General features: G+C 39.6%; 1 protein-coding gene across 1 annotated transcript in view; it reads right to left on the minus strand.

Moving 5' to 3' along the window:
- Nucleotides 1-20,500, minus strand: part of LOC149195630 (2-isopropylmalate synthase A-like) — a 265,845-nt gene that overhangs the window by 65,139 nt on the left and 180,206 nt on the right. Inside the window, exons 9-10 of the mRNA XM_089405376.1 lie at nt 5,458-5,541; nt 5,222-5,356 (exon numbers count right to left, since the gene is read on the minus strand). Coding sequence (XP_089261502.1) covers nt 5,222-5,356; nt 5,458-5,541 — 219 coding nt within the window. The remainder of the gene's footprint in view (nt 1-5,221; nt 5,357-5,457; nt 5,542-20,500) is intronic.

Here is a 20,500-nt window from a genome sequence, read left to right on the forward strand (position 1 = left end):
AACCAAATTTGAGAGGGCCTCTTTTGTACCCTATGAAGTGCCTTGAGGCTCCACTATCAATCAACTAATGATCCAATGTACCCAAAGGAGAGGCAGTAAATAAAGCGGAAATAAGATAAAATTCGTTTTGTTTTTCTACAATATTACTTTCTACATACCTGGAATTTCTTGATCTTTTAGGAGGACGACCATTTCCAATAAGAGCAGCGGGAGCATTACTCTTTCATTTGTTGTTGAACTTGTTGTTCCTTTGATTGCCATTTCCTTTGTAGTTGTTATGGTTGTTGTAGTCATCATACCTTGGAGTATCCTTCTTGTGAGAAGACTCTCTAGCGTAGTGGCCAAACCCGTTGCAATTGTAGCACCTTCCTTTTCTTCCTTCTTTGAATCCTGGCTTGAATCCTTGACCTTGTCTCTTTGGACCAACATTGTTCTTCCTCTTAGTATGAGCAAAGAAAGCATTAGGTTCATTTCCATTTGAAAGTTTGTCTCTCTACATCATCCTCGTCTATTCTTGAGTGCATCTAGCCAATAATTCATCGAAACTAGAAAAATTGTCATTGTTGAGAATGGTGGCATTAAACACATCCCATGCTCTTCTAAGACCTCCGAAAGCGATGAGAGTGAGCTCCCTGTCAGCAACAACTTCTCCAATAGATAGGTCATTCTCGATTTCTGTAATCCTCATGAAGTAGAATTGGATGAGTGGTTCACCTTCTCCTATGGCATATGAGCAAGATGAGTGGTTCACCTTCTCCTGTTGATGCCCCAGCACACATCCTACCCAAGCAGTCTGGGACTCATGGTAAGTACCTCTCATCTGGAAAATGAGTTGGGAAACGTGGATAGGGACCATAGCATTACCGATGGACGCACCGTGTACTATCGTACTCCCTATGTCTAGGATGCATGGTGTTCAACAACTTGATCTAGGATCATTTGAGGTTCTACCTCTGGACTGACTTTTGTCAATGGAAAGTGGTAAGGTCTTGTAACTCACTCTCGATCGATTCTTTTTCATTATTACTTCATGGCTCAACAGAGCAAAGATGAGATGACAGAGATGGCACATGATGCCATGATGGCATGCTGACGACAAATGGATTGGCAGGTGGAATTCTCCCTAGTTGAGAGGGAGCGTTAAATTCGCAAATAGGGCCAAATTCCACCTTGGGACAGCGCATTTGATGGAGATGATGATTGCATTGGATTCCTCTTTTCGAGAGGTCCAAGACTGATATAAAGATCATCATCTCGTTCGGACAAGCAGAAGTATGATTTTGAATTTATGCCCACACGTGCAAATTGTTCAAGTCGGCGTCATCATCATGTAGACTCAAGAAGCCCAATGAATTGTATAAATACGCGAGACCTCACACCTCATTTGGCACATTCATCACTCACACATTCTTCTCTCTATTCCTCTTATTGGTTCGCACAACATTGGACAGTCACTCTCTCACACGTGTGGCAAGCAAGACAAGATTTTGAGTAGAATTACAAGCCGAAATTTCAAAGTTCTGGGACAGTTATGACCACCATTGACGGAGGACTTGCTAATCGAGTTTGACTGTGTTTTTTGGGTCAAAGGTTCGATTTTTCTAGAATGCATTTCTGAGCACAAAAACCGAGAAATTCTGGGTTGTTTGACCTACGTTGACTTCAAGGTTGATTGTTGTTTGACCGCAAAAAATTACAGTGGTTTTCTCTCTCCTTTGACTAAGTTTGACCAAGCTGTTTTGGGTTGAATTCATCTTGCTTATCAGTGCGAGTTTGACTAAGGAAGAACCAGTTGCTTTGAGGACGATTTGTTGTTGTTTTGACCAGCATTGACTTTTTGGTTAGGGCTGAAGTTTGACTACAATTGACTATAGAAATTTATAGGGTTGTTTTGACTTTGTATTGGGCAAGTCAATTTGACATTTGTAGTCTCTCTCTCTCTACTAAATTTTTTATTTAATAATAAGAAGAATTGATCAAAGGGTTTTCCCCACAATGAGATTTTTCCCTGGAATCCGCCAAATCTAGTGTCCTCTTATCTTGGCTTGTCTTCTGCATTTTATTTCATGTTCTATCTGCTTTTACTGTCAATGTGATTATTGTGATTGGCATTGTCATTGGAAATTGTTATTGGGCTACTAAGGAACATTGAATTAAATTGTGTTATGCATAGAACATACCATTGTTAACTATAATTAACAATGGTACATCCGTCAAATGGCAGGTGTCATGTGAAATGATGGTGGAACGGAGTGGGGCAATAGGGAAGGCTCTAAGCCACGTGCCATGGTACAAGGGTAGTTGTAATAAGGGAAGCGCACACATTGGGTGTATAGATGTAGGAGCGAGTAATCATGTTACATGAGTTACCCTGGCCTTTGTTTTTCCACCCTTCTTCATATGCCTTTTTGCCTTTTAATGATTTTTCTTTTTTTTCACTACTAGGGGCTCCAAGGAATGAGAGCATGATGTGTATGATAAAGAAGTGATTACCCCCTTAAGGTTGAGGAGTTAATCACCCACCAAGGGTTGGGACAATCATGGGTTCTTTACTGATGCAGGGGGCACACATAGGGGCCCTAGGAACTAGTGTGGTGGCCATAATGATAAGCGTAGAGCTCATGTTTGGCTTTTTCCCACGTGCTAAATTCTTATGTCCTAGCCATCTTTTGCATTTTGTGGTACATTTCCTATTGTAAGTGGCCAAATTATTCTTTTAACTTTCTTTTAGCTACAACCAATCGTCGGGGCATTGGACCCAACTGACAAATCTGGACCTGGATGGGAAAAGTGTGAAAAGGGGTTATAATGAGCAGAAGGGAGTGAGATATATGATGTCGGGAAGCGGGACCATGCAACCAAAATTAGGGTTTCCCATGTAGTGTCACTACTAAAGCTAGTGGCCAATAGAGGAGATCCCACGAGACTAGGATACAAGATTAACCACCGAGTTGGGACAAGGGAACGATAGTACAATCCAAGCCCATTCTTTCCGCTGAATCCCCCCACTAATCCATGTCCAAATATGTCCAAAGAAATCAAGCATAAACACCCAATTACATAATGAAAAGCCATACCTTCGGGGTTGGAAGGCCCACCTTCAAGCATACGATCATGACAAACCGGCGAGGGCACACAATGGTTGGCTCATGTGGTGGAGAATGGTGCCACATCGAGCTATCTGGTGGTTGTTGGCTGCCAACTGAAGCGAAATTTAGAAGAAAAATTCTCCTATAGGAGTCACCCACTGGTGGTGGGTAACAGTTACCACAAAGCTATTAAGAAAATACATTGAGGGACTATATGTCATGTGGAATGGGAGATTTAGGCCCAAGCCTTCACCTCACCCTTTGCTAGTGCCAAAGGTATCTAAATCCAGTTGCCAGACAAACCCTTTTAGGGGATATCTTCAGCAAAGGTGAGATCTTATTAGTGCTACAATTGGTTTAGTGGTTGGAAAAATTGTGAATGAGGAGATCTTCATGGTGGAATTGGGGAGCTTGTGTTGACATACTAGGCTACATTGGGTGAGATAGTCTCCTTACTCCTATCGCAATTTTTAGTCCAAAAGAAAACCTAATTTAGAGGGGATTGTGATTGCAATTCCACACATGAAAGGTAACCAAGGGAAAGATGAGCCTCACTGCAACAACCAAATATTTAAATCTCAATCTCTTTACTTTTCTATCATATAAAAACTAAAAAATACAAAAATAGAATAAAATCCTAGATTGTGCAAAAGTTTACATCTTGATGGCTAGTAGATCTTGAGCATTTGACTATTAGATATATTCAACACCTCAAGTTGATTTATTGTTTCTCTTTATGCATTTTATATTTCATACTTCTTGACGGTATTGTGAGTAATCTTGCAGATCTGCAATTTATTATAGCAGTTCCAACAAACTTATCATATAAATGTGTATAAATAAGTAAGTTATCATCCCTAAAACCCTTCGTCCTATTTCAAATTTAATATTATTGCATTATCTTTAAATTTATGGAGTAAAAACAAGTGATTTCCAAACCATTACAAGCTTATTTTGCTTGCTGAAAAATGTTATGGGTTGTAACTCAGAGGGGAATTTAACCCCAAACCACTGCAAGTGATTTCCAGCTTGCTAGAAATCCATTAATGATTGCAGATCTGAGGTTTTGGGCTGAAAATATCTGCATATACCTACTGTCCAAACCATTTCACCCATAGATCCACCAATCTAAGGTGTTTCTACCTTTGTAGGTGCCCCTAAAATGGCAATTAGCTTGTTGTGTTCAGCAGTTTTCTACAGATTTGAACTACAGGATAGCAACAAAATTAAAAAAGTACAGCCACTTATCCAAGGACAAAACGAGGCAAACATCCTAAACTTGGTAAGGGTATTTATCACTCTTTCTGTGGCTGAATTTACAAGTAAAAATGCTGAATTTACTGATTTACATTATTTCTGCATTAACTTTTATTTATAGATAGTAAAGTTAAACAATTAACTTCTACTTCCACCATAGCTACAAGCATTCGGCACTGATCCAACATGACATGGGCACTTGTCCTGTGTGGTACCAACTAGTGCCTCATGAGAACCTTGACGAGACCACTAAATCGATCAATAACAGATGCAACTACATTGGACAATATATTTGGCTAGTTGTACAGTGACATCATAGTTTTGTGAACAATAATTTTTATAACTTAAATCAAAAGGAAATGGAAGGAAAAGAAGGGATACTATTAAGGGATAAAAATAAACATTAGTTGACATCAAGGCATTCACATTTACCAGGCCATGACTCCAAACACACAAATGACATGTATATATGAAGGTTTAACCAGAAGTTGCATTTACAGTTAATTAGGTTGTTAGTCTTCACATTATAATGCAAACTAAACATTGTTTCCAGGGTCTATGCAAAAAGCCAGGGTCATTGTTCAAAACATGCAAATTGCATAAAGGTATGATTGGAGTCTCACAAAATGAATGAACTCGAAATGAAACGTCCGAAGATTAATGATTTTTGGACGGCAAGTCAAACTGACTTATATAGGAAAACGACAAAAGTAAACTGCAACTAACTTGGAAAATACAATAAGGGCATCAACATTTGATCCAAAACTATGTTTTAAGTAAGGGAAAAAAACACAGGAAAGAAAATAAGATTAAGATAAGACAAAAAGCAAAGCATAAACAAATTATGCTGTTAAAAGTTAAAACAACTGGCATACCTTAACAATGCTGTCAATAGCCTTGTATGCAGCATCTACTGGACCAGTTCCAACAGCACATGCAACATGCGCTTCTCCATCTGGACCTATTAGTTTGACTGTCCCTGTAGAAAGGCCCAACGTCCCACAACTCACCTGTAATTCCAGAATGCCCAAAAATATTACAAATTTTGTCACACGTTCCTTAAAATGACAATAATACCACCTACAGTTCGATGCTATAACACAGTATTTACCTGCAAGTCACAAAGTTTCCAGATAACTTGGGGTTGAAAAACTTCATCTGAAATCAAAGCTTCCAAGTCTTCATCAGACAGTGACTGCCAAGAGAAAGTAAAGAAGATTAATTCGAGTTACTGTTCAATCTAATTCCAAAACATCAGTTTCATTCTCCAGGACTAAACATATCAAGAGGACATTCTGAAATGGGAATCATAACCAAACCAAAAGCCAGTGAGGCTGCTGATGAAAGACGACATGATGACTAAAATATCAATGGACAAATTATATTTTTGTCACTCTGACCACATAGGATATGCCAGAATTCATCTGGACCCACCACAAAGCCCATGAGATGCTCCATAAACATGACAGTGACAATGGGGGAAACAAAAAAGCTAAAAAGTTGGCATCATAGCCATGATATATGAGCTAGTGCATTTTTCCAGGGTGCTTTGTGTAGAGATATTTCATTCCAAATAATGATCTAGATACAAACATAAATTAGTAGCCGCTATCAAGAAATAACCAAGACTAGTGCACCAAAAATAGCAGATATATTATTAACAACTTTGATGGCACAACCTCCAATCCCATTTCAAGGGGAGTAACCTCAAATCAATTCCTATAAATCAGCCCACCCCTGTCAGATATATGATGTCTTATTTAAAGAGTCGGATGAAGGAAGAAAGAACATGATGTGTGTGGAATAATTACTGTAGCTCTTACATATCACGTTAAAAATAGAAGATAGAGAAAAAAGGTAGACAAGAAAGAAAGAAAAAAGATAATGAAGAAAATAATAGTGTGGGTATGTACATAACATGCCCCCTTCCCCTCCAATAGACTTTCCCTCAAAGATTTTGCAATCCTGGGTACTCCTAATTGAAATCCTCCAGCATTGTGGAGCATAAAACTTCTGATACGCAGAATTATATGTAAAAATATTTTATTAAAAAGATGAATAGATAGATGATGATGATTACAATGGGGTTCCTGACTTATATACTGCCATGGGCACCCTTTGGGAAAGGGCATGATCTTATGATCGTGCCCTTTCGTCTAATTAACCCTAAAATTAAATAATAAACCTAAAGTTAACTAATTTTTTACATAACATTGCCTTCCTCTCGAAAGAATGCTTTGTCCTCAAAGCATAAGTAACGACGGATGTTGTTGAAAAATGATTCATTCTCCCAGAAAGCGTCTTCTTCGGGTAAGTCCTTCCACTTGATCAGATATTCCAAGATGATCAAGGTCCCACACTTTAAAAGGTCTTGGATTAATCTCTCAAGTTCCGTTTTTTGGTGATATGGATATCTGTATGGCTTGATGTTGACAAGGTCTGACCCTGCCTTGATTTCTATTGTATGCTCAATTTCCCTATTAGGCGGCCTCTTCATAGGTAGGTCTTGAATTACTTTTTCATGCTTCCGAATCAGATCTTGTATCCCTGGTGACTCTTCTCTAGTCATATTTGCAGATAATATTTCTAATTGGTGACATTGTACTGCATAAGCAGGTGCTCTTCTTCGACTCAGTTTCATCATCTGAGATGATGATACAACTTGATTTTCTGGTGCTTGGAATCCGTGTAGTTTGTACTTCTGACCTCCCCAATTGAATTTTATAAATTGTACTTGATGGTTGGCGGCATAAGTACCTAAAGTTTGTAGCCATTGGATATCTAGGACTACATCTACTCCTCCTAATGGTACCGTGAAGAATGGAGACTCTAGATTAAAGTCTTGAATCTGCAAATTGACCTTATGGCATTTCCCTACCTTTTCAATCTTCTTAACATTAGCTACCATCACTTTCATGTTTGGTAAGGGAAATGAAAAAATATTGAGTCTCCTTGCCACGGTTGTATCTAAAAAATTGTGTGTGCTACCTGAGTCGATGAGAACCACTACGTTGTTCTTCTTTATGTGTCCTTTTAACTTTAAAGTCTGAGGTTGTGATATACCTGTCATAGCTGATAATGACACTTGCGGAATACTTCCGTCATCTAATTCTGGTGAAGTACCACACACCGTACGGACAGCAGGGTTAATGTACGATTCAACGCAGAGATCACACCGTACGAACCAGTTTTAACGCTATGATTCAACAGCGTGACAAAAGTAAATGGAAGTGGACGTCAAAGTGGGCAGCACGATCGACGGTAGAGGAAGAGAGGATATCGGATACGCGGAGTGTAATGACGGTGTCGGAATTTAATCTGTGCAGCACTAATCCGAGGAGCAACCTGCTCTGATACCAATGGAGCATAAAACTTCTGATACGCAGAATTATATGTAAAAATATTTTATTAAAAAGATGAATAGATAGATGATGATGATTACAATGGGGTTCCTAGCTTATATACCGCCATGGGCACCCTTTGGGAAAGGGCATGACCTTATGATCGTGCCCTTTCGTCTAATTAACCCTAAAATTAAATAATAAACCTAAAGTTAACTAATTTTTTACATAACACATTGGCATCAAAGGTATGGGCATTTGAATTTGAGAACTCCTTATTTGGCTAAAGGATGTTTGATTGATAGCCTTTTAGAGAGACATAATCAGCAAGGAATTTGTGAAGCGTGTCAGGCTGGTAAGCGACCATGCTCCATTTGAAGAAGGTCCATCTTGGACAGGTAAATTCTTCAATTGATCCATGCTGACAGTTGTGGGCCTATGAAGATGGCATCATTCTCTAGTGCAAGGCATTTTTCAATGTTTGTAGATGCATTTTACAGGGAAATGCAGGTGTATTTTCTGAAGCTGAAATCTGATTTGTTTAATGTATTAACTATTCAAGAAGTTGAAAGCTTTGGCAAAACACCAATCCAGGAAGAGAATTAAAGTTCTCACATTAGACAATGGAGCAAAAAAAAATTCAAGGATTCTTTTGATTTTTGTACTCGAAAAGAAATTTAAAGGCAATAGACCACACCCTACACTACACAAAAAATGGAGTGGTAGAGAGGCAAAGTCATACCATTATGGGGATGGCTAGATATATGTTAGAAGACATGTAGCAGACATCTTCACCAAAACTCTCAACAAGGAGTTATCAAAAGCAAACTTAACATTAAAAGGGGGTGTTAGATATTGTGATGTTTATTTTATCAATGAGTGATAAATGTTATGTATTATAGTAATGTTCTTAAGTCACAAACTGATAAATAAGACATAAGTAATAAATGACATTTATGTTAATATATGTCTGAAATTAGGTTAATCATTCCTAATAGAAATAATGGAATTTCCTAGACATATATGCCAGTGGAATCAAAATTGCAATATTATTGCAATATGAAGAAATTTACCACTCGTTGATATTATCGCCAGTAATTGGCAATATTTTCACCACTGATGATATCATGAAATTATCGTAAAAATCATGATAATGTCACACAACGATCCAAAAATCGTTGAGCCATGGGGAAAGGAACTTTTGTTGATTTTTCATGGGATCTTCAAAACTGATAATTACTTATTATGATTTCTTAAGTTAATCTTTTCTTTCATTCACATTCATCATAAACTATGAAACAGGATTCATTCCTCAGCCCCCTCGTGTCCCGAATCGATCAAATCGGACACAATTCTGTGGGACAAGTGTCCTCCAGATCGTGTCTGAGCATGTCCCATCGAGACATGATCGTGTCCCGATGGGACACACTTGTGTCCAGATTCTGAGACACGTGTCCACCTTTTTGAGTGTCACGCGGCCCATAAAGGGCAGTTTTGGCCCATTTCAACTTCACATTTGTCTTTTTCTCTTGCTGTAAGTTTCCTATGGGTGTCAGGGAGCGAATAGCAAAGAGTGTGGCAGCATTTTGGAGGCAAAGAAGCCCTATTCTTGGTGATAAACTCATGGGGCAACAAGCCCTCCTCTACAGTAGTTAGCCATGAGGCTCATCTCTTAGGTGACTTCATCCTCTTGTTACGAGAGGAATTGGAACACATATGGAAATTTGTATAGTATCAAGAAGAGCAGGCTTGAGCAGTCCAGGGAAGAGACAATGGTGTATGTGCACACCAACCTTTGTCTTATTTACAAGCAGAGAGATGATTGGTTGAATGGAAAGACAAAGATGTGGGATTTTTTCCTAATGATATGGGTTTGGCCAGCAGTGTTGAGTTGGCATTGACCAACTTGGATCTTAATGAGCCAGTGCTAGAGCCTATCACTTTTGATAATGGTGATACCGTAGAGGGGTCATCCTCCACACCAGCAAATGCAGAGATGACATTGGATATAGAGGAGGATGCAGCATAGGAGAGCACTAGTGACCATGATGATGACAGTGATGTTGATTTTGATGATGATGATTGATGACTCATGAGCTACCTACTGCCTTGAGGCTTGTAGTTGTTTTCTATTTTCTAAATCTATTTGCCATTGGCATTGCTACTACCTATGAAACACATTTTGATTTTGATTACTTAATGATAAAACTGCAATATCTTGTCTTTCTCCTATTGGATCATCGATGAATATGTCACAATTGTATTTGTATGCATAATGTTACTTTGTAAAACTTACATCTAGATGAAGATCTATGTTTGAATCAATGAATTTGCATCATGAATGAGAATTTGTGTAAGAAATATCTAATTTTATACATACATACATACATACATACATACATATATATATATATATAACATGTCCTAACGTGTCTTAACGTGTCCTATTCCGGGGGGTGAACATGCCCGTGTCTGACACTCAAATCCTCGTGTCCTGTGTCAAGTGACTTAGGTTGTCATTTTATCTGAATTTTATTGCTATGCTAAGAAGGGATAGAACTGTTGGAAATGCAACTAGTTTTGATCTTCATAATTGTTGTCGTACTCATGTCAATATGTATATCTTATGTTACAAGAAAAACAAGAAAGAAAATATCATTTTTAAGCATGGATTTAAGTATATCTCAATTTTGATCGTCATCTACGTAAATGTGTTCTTCATGCTTCTAGGATTTGTCATGTCAAAAGAATATTTATCTTGAAGTCGAGACTCATTATCATTTGTATAAGACCCTATTGGACAACTTGTAACATGAAAAAGATATTAATTATGAGTCTAGAAAGTTCTATAAGCCTCCTAGCACAAGTCGGCCCCACCAGCAAGAAGTCGGCCTAAAGAAGGGAATTCAACCTCATGGAAAGCCTATATATAGAAGCAAATTCAACCTCATTTAGCCATCAATTCAATCTCTCAAGAAAAAGAAGTTTTGAAGCAGGGAATAAGGAGGAAGCAAGAGCAAAGGTACAGAAAGCAAGCAGAACTCAAGAAGAAAGAAGAAGTTTGTTTTTGGGCTTTGTTTTCTCACACATGCGAAGTATTAGGGTTTTTGTTGCTGCTACAAAGGTTGATATTTCAAATCTAGTTGCAGGTCCAAAAAGTTTGTGCAAGAAGGTCAAGACTTGAAGCCAAAGAAGACTAGAAGCAAAGGAGGAGATCCTAGCAAAGGAAAGAGACAAAAACTTGAACTTATTCTCTCACACATGCAAAAGTTAGGGTTTATGCAGCTTCTAGAAGGTTGAAAATTACAAGTCTAAATTGTAGGTCAAAGTTGCAAGTCGAAGCTGGAGGCCGAAGTTGAAGTTGGAAGCTGGATGAAGCAAAATTGACTCTTGTTGTCTTGAAGGGCTTCTTGGAGGGATGACTCGGTGCTTGGAGGAGGGCTTGGTCTAGGGTGTTGGGTCTTGGTTTTCTCATTTGAAGCAGATTCTATAAGAAGAGACGAGATTCTTTCTGGGTTTTCCCCTTGGAGGGGTTTTGCCCTGGCTTAAATCCTACTTCGTGTGTCCATTTTCTTTATTGTTTTTCTCTTGATAATTGTTTGATGAAAGATCTAATAAAGAAACATAAAGAAGACAACTAAAGCTCACAAGTAATTATTAAGGTTGAAGAGAACTTGAATCAATAGTTGCCCTACTACATTTTCCAACAAGAACTTCGGTCCAATTTTCTCATTGGGTATTGATGTCTTAATGATGAGTTTTCAAGTGACAGTTGGAAGACACTGAGGTTCTCAAATCCTCCCGAGTAGAGAATGTGTCCCAAAGTTGGAACCTAGTGTTACCCCTCTGTCAGTGGGGGTATATAGATTTTTCCAATATGTCATTCAACACCATTGTAAACACAAGGTCACATGTCAAAGTTTTGGAAAAACCATGTGAGCCACTGTATTAAGTCTCCTAGATGTGTGTCTTGTCATTTTGAGTGTGCATATATTTTATTTGGTTGGACCATGTCCTATCCCTTGAAAGCTATGAAACTGGATTCGTCAAAACAGGCCACGTGTTCGAATCCCACGAATCTGACACCATTAGATGGCAATTTGAATCCTAAAATGGGACACCACGTGTACTAACAGGACACCATCGAATCCTGGTCGTGTCCCAATTTTGGGATTCGAATCCCAAAAAACTAAGGGTTTATGAGGTTTAAGAGGGAGGGTTTATGAGGTTTATGAGGGTTTATGAGTTTTGTGAGGGTTTATGAGGGAGGGTTTATGAGGGTTTATGAGGTTTGTGAGGGTTTATGCAAATATTTGAATTTTGTATGTACTATGCATGCTATAATGTTACTAAATTACTTTGTAAACAGTAAAACTAACATCTAGATGAAGATCTATGTTTGAAATCAATGAATTTGTATCATTAATGAGAATTTGTGTAAGAAATATCTAATTTTTAATATATATATATATATATATATAAAATAAAATAAATAAATAAATAAATATATATATATATATATATATATATATATATATATATATATTTATTTATTTAATAAAATAATATATAACAAATCCTACATGTCGTGTTTCGGGGGGTCAATGTGTCCGAATCCGACACTCGAATCCTCGTATCCTACGAATCCTGAATCCCCGTGTCATGTGACTTAGCTTGAAAGCTTCGCTTAGGTGATCTTCTTACTAATCAGATCGAAGCACCTAGGGAGGCCTCTCAATAGGGCTCATGGTTTTATGGGAGCCTACAATTTGTAGGGATGATCACAAATGCATGGGCCAATCTAGCCCGCATCAAAATAGACCTATGTCATTCCACATGGTTAGTGTCTATAGAGTGCAAAAATTCGGAAGCTCTGAATCCTACTACAACAACTGATTAAGTTTCTTCTATTTGTTAAATAACTTGAACAAATTATTTACTACATTCTACAGTAAATATTGAAACTAATATACTGCAGCCTTCACAAATACAATATTGCGGAAGAAATAAAAACACTGGAAGAATAGATGCACACACACAATGAAACACCGTTGTTTTTGGACCAATGTCCCCGGAAAAACCCAATGTGGGAAAACTGGTGCAGTAGCTGAGGGTTTGATTATTATGCAGTAGTAATCTGAGTACAAATCATTGGATGCCCAAACTGGCTATCCAATACAGAGAATAAACTGACAAAGAGGTAGTGAGAAAATATCTCACATTGCCACTGTTGATCTGACATTGATTCGGGCTCTAGATGAGCTTCCCTATGCTATCTCTGCGTGGGTCTATGCAGTCACTGCATCACAGCTCAAGGGACTCTGTCACCCTTCCTTCTGATCTTTTGCCCACTAGAAACTTGACTCCCTGGCCTTCTGGACTCACACCCCAGCTTTTGGCACTGGATCTCGACTGCTCGCTAGCAAAATTGTGGACTCCCTCTAAAGCATTGTGCTGCCTCTCTATGGCACTATGCTGCCTCTCGATGCCTTCACTGCCTTGCACTCACCGGAACTGGAAAAATCCCCTCTGGTCTAACATCCCTACCCCTCACTGGAAGAAGATCACTCGATCTCTCCCCGGCAACTCAACGCTGCTACTATTGAGAAATTTGATCTCTAGATCTCACTATCTCAGTGTGTTCTCCAAGTGCCCATCAAGCTCCTTCTTATAATCTCTCATTGGAGCACCAACGGCCAAGATTAAATCATAACCAAGGGCTAAGATTAACTGGGAGTTGATCCTCGTCTTTATCTAGAAGCTTCATACCAGATTTAATTAATACCCTTTAATTAATCACATTTCTTAAGTTTAGACTTAGGAATACATTAAAAATGATTAATTATTTTAATTAAACCATCTCTAGGTGGAATTTTCCCAAACGATTTTTGGGTTTTGGAGAATGCATGTGTCTTAGCCTCTCTACAAAATCTCGAGGCTAGAGCACATTCGATGCTACAGAAATCAACACTCCCTCTTAGCGAGGAATGTACTCTAGTGTTGCAACCCACTGAAGCATCACTCTGTCTCTGCATTATCTCCTACTACATTGCTGATGTCTGGCTCTGCTTACCATCAACTACTATGCAACTCTGATTGTTGCATCCGTGTAGCTACTAGCCTTGCTGAACTGTTGCCAACACTGCATCTCACTGCAACTACAACGGAAAAGCATCCAAAATAATAAACCAACTGTGGTCAGTGTGATGCATCTGTCACCCGAGTCCTGATTGCTGCTAGACTTTGCGCTATCACTAAAACCTCTGTGTTGCTGCTAACTCTGCTTTGTGCTAACTGCACTGCTGCCAACTCTGCTCTGCGCTACTCAGTCTCTGACTGCTACTAACTACTACATCTACCACCTGACTACACCAACTACCTCTAATACATCCTGCTACTGCATGTCTTGGGCTCCCGTAGCAAGGTATTGATTCATGAGGCGGACCTCCTCAAGAATCCTGCACATCTTGTAGCTCTCTAGGGCTACAACTCCAAATCACCGCACCTCACCCCTCGAGGTAACTTGGTGATCATGGCAAACTCTTCCTCCAATCTGGGGGATAGCCTGTCGATCTCAGCGGATGTAGCCTGTTGATCCTACTTCTCCTCCTTGTCATTCTTTCTGAGAGGACATTGAGTTTTGTAGTGGCCAAGCTCACCACACCTGAAGCACTTGACCTTAGAAATGTCCTTCTTCCTCCTGTGTTGCTCCTGCTACCCCTTAGATGCGAGGGCCACATCTTCCTCCTCCTTTACTTCCTTCGTCCCACTACAGGTGCTACCACCACTGATGGTGCTCTTCACCAGATCTCACCTCATCTCCTCCTGTTGCAGATTAGCCACCATATGTTCCAAACCTGGCAGTTTTTCTCTTCCCAGGATACTCTGAACGAAAACTTGCCATTCTTCGAAAACGATGTTCAGAGCTAATCGTATGAACTCTGTAGGCTGGGGCGTTGAGCCTACTGAACATAGTTGATCCCGAACATCCTGAAGCCTAGTAAAGAAGGGGTCTATATGCTCCCCTTTCTGCATCCTCGTGCATCTCAGCTTCTCCTCAAGATACATCTTCCACTGCTCGGAAGATCCTTCGTACAGCGTAGTGAGTGCTTCCCACATCTGTTGGGCAGTATCTTTGCCATCTATGTGAGATACCATGTGATCTCGAACCCCATCGAGAATCAACCTCTTAGCTTTCTCCATCTCTTCTTGTATTTCTTAAGCGGGTCCGCATCTGTGGGTATAGCGACCACACTATCGATATAAGTTTTGAGATCATGCTCATCTAGAAGGCAGCGAATTCTAGCTTTCCAGATCACATAGTTGGAGGCTTCGTCACACCAATATTGATCTCTCAACCTAGTTGATGCCATCTCTCTGAAAATGTCAAACTCCTCCTCTTCTTTGCGCAACTGCTGCCAAGCTATTCGCACTCTCTTCTGGAGTGAGAAATCCTGCACACAGCTACCGTTGCTCTACTAGGAAAATTCGAACTTCTTGGCTAGAAGTCCCCTGAGGAAAGAATTCCCTCAGTGTGTGCTCTTCCCTCTTCCTGACGCTATTTGCACTAGCAAACTATTGCAAAATTTGTGTCCCAACTGAAGATCAGCTCTACAAGGAAATTGTTGCTACTGCCTCTGCCTCTTGTACTCTTCGACCTGGAAAATTTTGTTCTCTGTCAACTCACTCAGAGAAGTAAAATTTCCACGAAAAACTGACCCTCCTAGCCAAGGAGTGTGTTGTCTCTGGGGTTTCGAATTGTTGCCTGCGCAGCAATTTGAACCTCCTTCTCCTCTTCTGCTACTGAACCCTTCGGCTTCTATCTGTGCTTTGATACCATTTGAAATTTCAGAAACCCCGAATCTTACTACAGCAACTGATTAAGTTTCTTCTATTTGTTAAATACTTGAACAAATTATTTATTGTATTCTACGGTAAATATCGAAACTAATACAGTGCAGCCTTCGCAAATACAATACTGCGAAGAAATACAAACACTGGAAGAATAGATGGACACACACAATGAAACATTGTTGTTTTTGGACCAATGTCCCCGGAAAAACCCAATGTGGGAAAACCGATGCAGGCAACAGCTGAGGGTTTGATTATTATGCAGTAGTAATCTGAGAACAAATCAATGGATGCCCAAACTAGCTATCTGATACAGAGAATAAACTGGAAAAGAGGTAGTGAGAAAATATCTCACACTGCCACTGGAGATCCGACACTGATCCGGGCTCTAGATGAGCTACCCTACGCTATCTTTGTGCAGTCTCTGTGTGGGCTTACGCAGTCACTGTGTCACAGCTCAAGGGACTGCGTCACTCTTCCTTCTAATCTTCTTCTTCCCACTGGAAACTCGACTCCCTCGCCTTCCGGACTCGCACCTCAGCTTTTGGCACTGGATCTCGACTTCTCCCTAGCAAAATTGCAGACTCTCTCTGAAACATTGCACTGCCCCTCTATGGCATTACGCTCCCTCTCTGGACCTCTCAACGCCTTCACTACCTTGCACTCACCGAGACTGGGAAAATTCCCTCCAGTCTACTATCCCTCCCCCTCACTGCAAGAAGATCACTCGATCTCTCTCTGACAACTCAGTGCTGCTACTATTGAGAAATTCGATCTCTAAATCTCACAATCTCGGTGTGTTCTCCAAGTGCCCATCAAGCTCCTTCTTATAATCTCTCATTGGAGCACCAATGACCAAGATTAAATCATAATCAAGGGCTACGATTAACTGGCAGTTGATCCTCGTCTTTATCTAGAAGATTCATACCAGATTTAATTAATACCCTTTAATTAATCACATTTCCTAAGTTTAAACTTAGGACTATATTAAAAATGATTAATTATTTTAATTAAACCATCTTTATGTGGAATTTTCCCAAACGATTTCTGGGTCTTGGAGAATGCATGTGTCTTAGCCTCTCTGCAAAATCTTGGGGCTAGAGCACATTTGATGCTACAAAAATCAACATAGAGTTTGTAGGTGACCTTGGCCACGGTGCATTATTACTCATGACATCTCTCACAGCATAGTAGTCTCTTGTGACAACTTTTACATTCTCGAGGAAGTTCATAATTCCCAATGAAAAATAGTCTTCTTGTCGCAAAATTTAGTAGGCCTTGGGAAGGGAAACCTTTCAAGGCATATACTAGACCAAGAAGAAACAATGAGGTAATGGCCCGCTATCACCCACAGCCAAAACCCCTTGCTCTTTATGGACTTTCACTAGTGGGAGGATTCTCGATAGGAGAGAAATCATTGATGATAGATGTTCCAAGGTTAACATGTAAAATGATCTCACTAGTAGCTCTTCAAGAAAGGCACAATTCATACTCAAGGTTACACAAGGGAACAATTCACTTTCGATGATGAGACCTAGGAAAGAAGACACAAGACCTAGGGTTTGATAAATTTGATGAGGGTTGGAGTATCCAATGGTCAAAGCAAAGAGAAAAGGTTTCTTACAATGTATACTACCAATGTCAAGGCTCATGAAACCTTCAAAAAAGCCCTTAAGTTGAAGAAAGGAAAACTAGGGTTTTCTTCTTAGGCAAACAACTAGACAAAGAAATTTTATGGATGAAAATGAAGTGGATGCACACCAAAAGGATAGATTTTGGGGCAAATACTATCACATTGATGTTTAGGCTCTCCAACCACCAAAACTCTACTTGCGTAGAGATCCGCACCAAGCCCTAATTTCCTAGCTTGGCCTTGGAAGGGCTTAATTAGGAGAGAGAAAATATGACTAAGAATCGACTATCATCACCAACCAACTAGACCAGTCCCTTGTCCCTTGGGAATATGGAGTCTAGGATGAGATAGATTAACCAAAAATGTTCCTAAGGAAGCCGAAATTTGATGCCCTAGCAACAAAATTTCAAGCATTTACCTATGCAATGGAAAAATGGGATTTCATGGGAGAGCTTCAAGTAGTTCACCACAAGGACCGTTCAATACATATTATGTATGAGCAATGCATGCAACATTCATCTAGATAGCAATTCAATTGATATTCAACAAATTAGGGCACAATTTAGAATAACCTAGAACCAATAATTCCATATATTAGACATTCAAAGATAAATATTCAACAATTCAGTGCACTTACAAGATAACATGAAAGATTTCCATCCATTAAACCAAAAAAAATTGATGTGAGTAGCATTGGAAGGTCTTCTACAATTGCTTGGTGCCTTAGCATGTAGAAGACATTATTTGAGTCTTCTAGCAATTTATGTCTTATTTCCTAAGTTTAACTTGGGAAAAGTACAATAATTAAAGTCAACTAATTATTCTAGACTATTGGGTTATTTTCTAAGGATAAATAATTTAATTATTTAAGTGACATAGAAATAATCTCAATTGTTGATCTCCAAGATATTTCTAGAAGCGAGATTCAAGATATCTCTAGAAAGGACATTCAAGATGTTTCTAGAAGGGAGATTGAGGTTAGGATCTGGACTGAATGAAGATTATAAACGGAGGCTAGTGATGGAGGTGAAGACACAATGAAAAGCACAAGTGTGTGAGTGAGTCATCACGAGAGAGTGATTTTCTCTACAGTGTGGGTGGCTCAGTGGGAAGTGCGTACAGGAGAAGAAGTGGAAGTGCATTTGAAAGAATCCAAGAGGGCTGAGTTGGAGGAGATCAGGGTCGAGTTGCTAGAAAGAGATCAAATTTATCTGGAGGAGGCCAAGTTGCTGAAGTGTTGGATTTTTTCCAATGCACAATAGTTGCAAAGCACAAATCGAGTTGTTGGGGGGTGCAAATCTGATTGCTAGAGGTTGATTTCTTCAAAGCGATTTCATCTGAAGGAAGATTTCCTCGAGGACCTAGGCCAAATTCATTTTGAGGTAGTCGAGTTGCAGGTTCCAGATTGTATTTCTCCTTTTATCTCTTTGGGTTGAAGAACTCATATTTTCCAGATAATGAAATGAGGGAGAATTCTGTGGTAAATTAATTTTGCAGTGTGTTTGATCTCCCTACTATATTTCCACTACATATTTTTAATTCTAGAACTTAAAAGACCAATAATTTTATTTTTCGGTGATTTAGTTATTATTTGGGTAAATAAAGAAGAAACAAAGAATATATTTAATTGTCATGAGAAAATAAATTTGGCTGGCATTAGAAATTTAACATGGTATCAGAGCAACCCAAAAGACTCTACTAGAGATTTGAAATCACAGGGGTTTGCAGCAAAAAAATTTGCCTTTGTTAGCAGTCGAATTCTCTTAGTAGTTTATGTCCATGTGCCTGCAAAGAAGAGGAACAAGTTTGTTTCCTACAATGAGGTCTCGACAACCTACCAAGTCTTCATTCCAAGACAAATGAAGGTGATCTTCAGTTGAGATTTCAGATTTGGTGAGGACAAGACCCTCAGGAGTCAGGAGATCTCATGAGTAAGAGCCAGCAGTTGTAGAGGAGAAGGAGCAAGAGGCTCCTAAGGTTGAGCACGTACTAGCAACACCAACAAGGAAACAACTAGCAGATTCAGCGGATGAGCTAGACATTTTGTCGAGTTCTACCAGGAGGAGGCCTAGATGGGCCGAGCAGACACTGAGAGATGTTGAGGAGCATATGGAGGCTCCTAGAAGAACTTTCAAGCAGAGTAGACCACCAACAACATATTCTAGTATTTGGCATTATCGAGCAGTGTCTGCGAGTTTGAGCAATCCACTTTTGAGGAGGCTATAGGCAATCAAGTCTAGAGAGTTGCCATGATAGAGGAGTATAGCTCCATCATGAGCAATGATGTTTGGGATATAATGTTGAGACCAAAAGGAAATTTTGTGGTCACTTCTTGATGCATCTACGAGATCAAACATGTACCAAATGGCAGTATCAAGAAGCATAAATTGAGGTTTATGGCGAGATTGTTCTCCCAGGAGGGAGTGGATTACAAAGAGACATTCGCACCTATCGCCAGATATGCATCTATTAGAGAAATTATGTCCATTGCTTCAAAGATGGGGTGGAGGATACATCAAATGAATGTGAAGACTGCTTTCCTCAACGAGGTTATTGAGGAAGAGTTGTATATTGAGTAGCCTCAAAGTTTTGAGGTGCATGGATTCCCATGTATGCAGGTTGAGGAAGGCCCTTTACGAGTTGAAGCAGGCTCCGCATCCACGGTATGCCAAGATAGATGGTTATCTTCTTGGCTTGGGCTTCACCAAGAATGAGGCGGATCCTAACTTATTTTATGTACTCGTTGAGCATGAACCATGCATATTGGTATTGTATGTGAATGATCTCTTCTTGACAGGATTAGTGAAGCTCATAGACATGTGCAAGGAGGACCTTGCTTCAGAATTTGACATGAAGGGCATCAGCTTGATGCACTACTTTTTGTGATTGGAGATGTGGCAGCAACCAAAAGAGATTTTCCTTGGGCAAATAAAGTATGCAATGGAGACCTTCAAGAGATTCGGGGTGGAGAATTGTAGGCCTATGTCTACATCCATGATCACTAACCTGAAGACGTTGAGCCCTTTTGAAGGTGAATTAGTGGATCCCACGCCGTATAGGAAGCTAATAGGTTCCTTGATGTATCTGTTCAACACTAGGTTGGATATATGTTTTGTTGTCAACACACTCATCCAGTACATGGTGGAGCCGAGACAAGTTCATTAGGTGGTAGTGAAGCATGCATTAAGATACTTGTGAGGGACCATAGACTTTGGACTGAGATATGTCAAAGCTAAAGGAGTGGAGTTGCAGCAGTAAAAAGATTCTGATTGGGCAGGGAGTGTGGTGGACAGAAAGTCCAAATCTAGATGTTGTTTCAGTGTGGGATC

Source organism: Pinus tabuliformis, chromosome 2_2 (assembly GCF_031772625.1).
Source record: "Pinus tabuliformis cultivar Carrire ecotype Pingquan chromosome 2_2, CPIR1, whole genome shotgun sequence".
Classification (NCBI taxonomy): Eukaryota; Viridiplantae; Streptophyta; class Pinopsida; order Pinales; family Pinaceae; genus Pinus; species Pinus tabuliformis.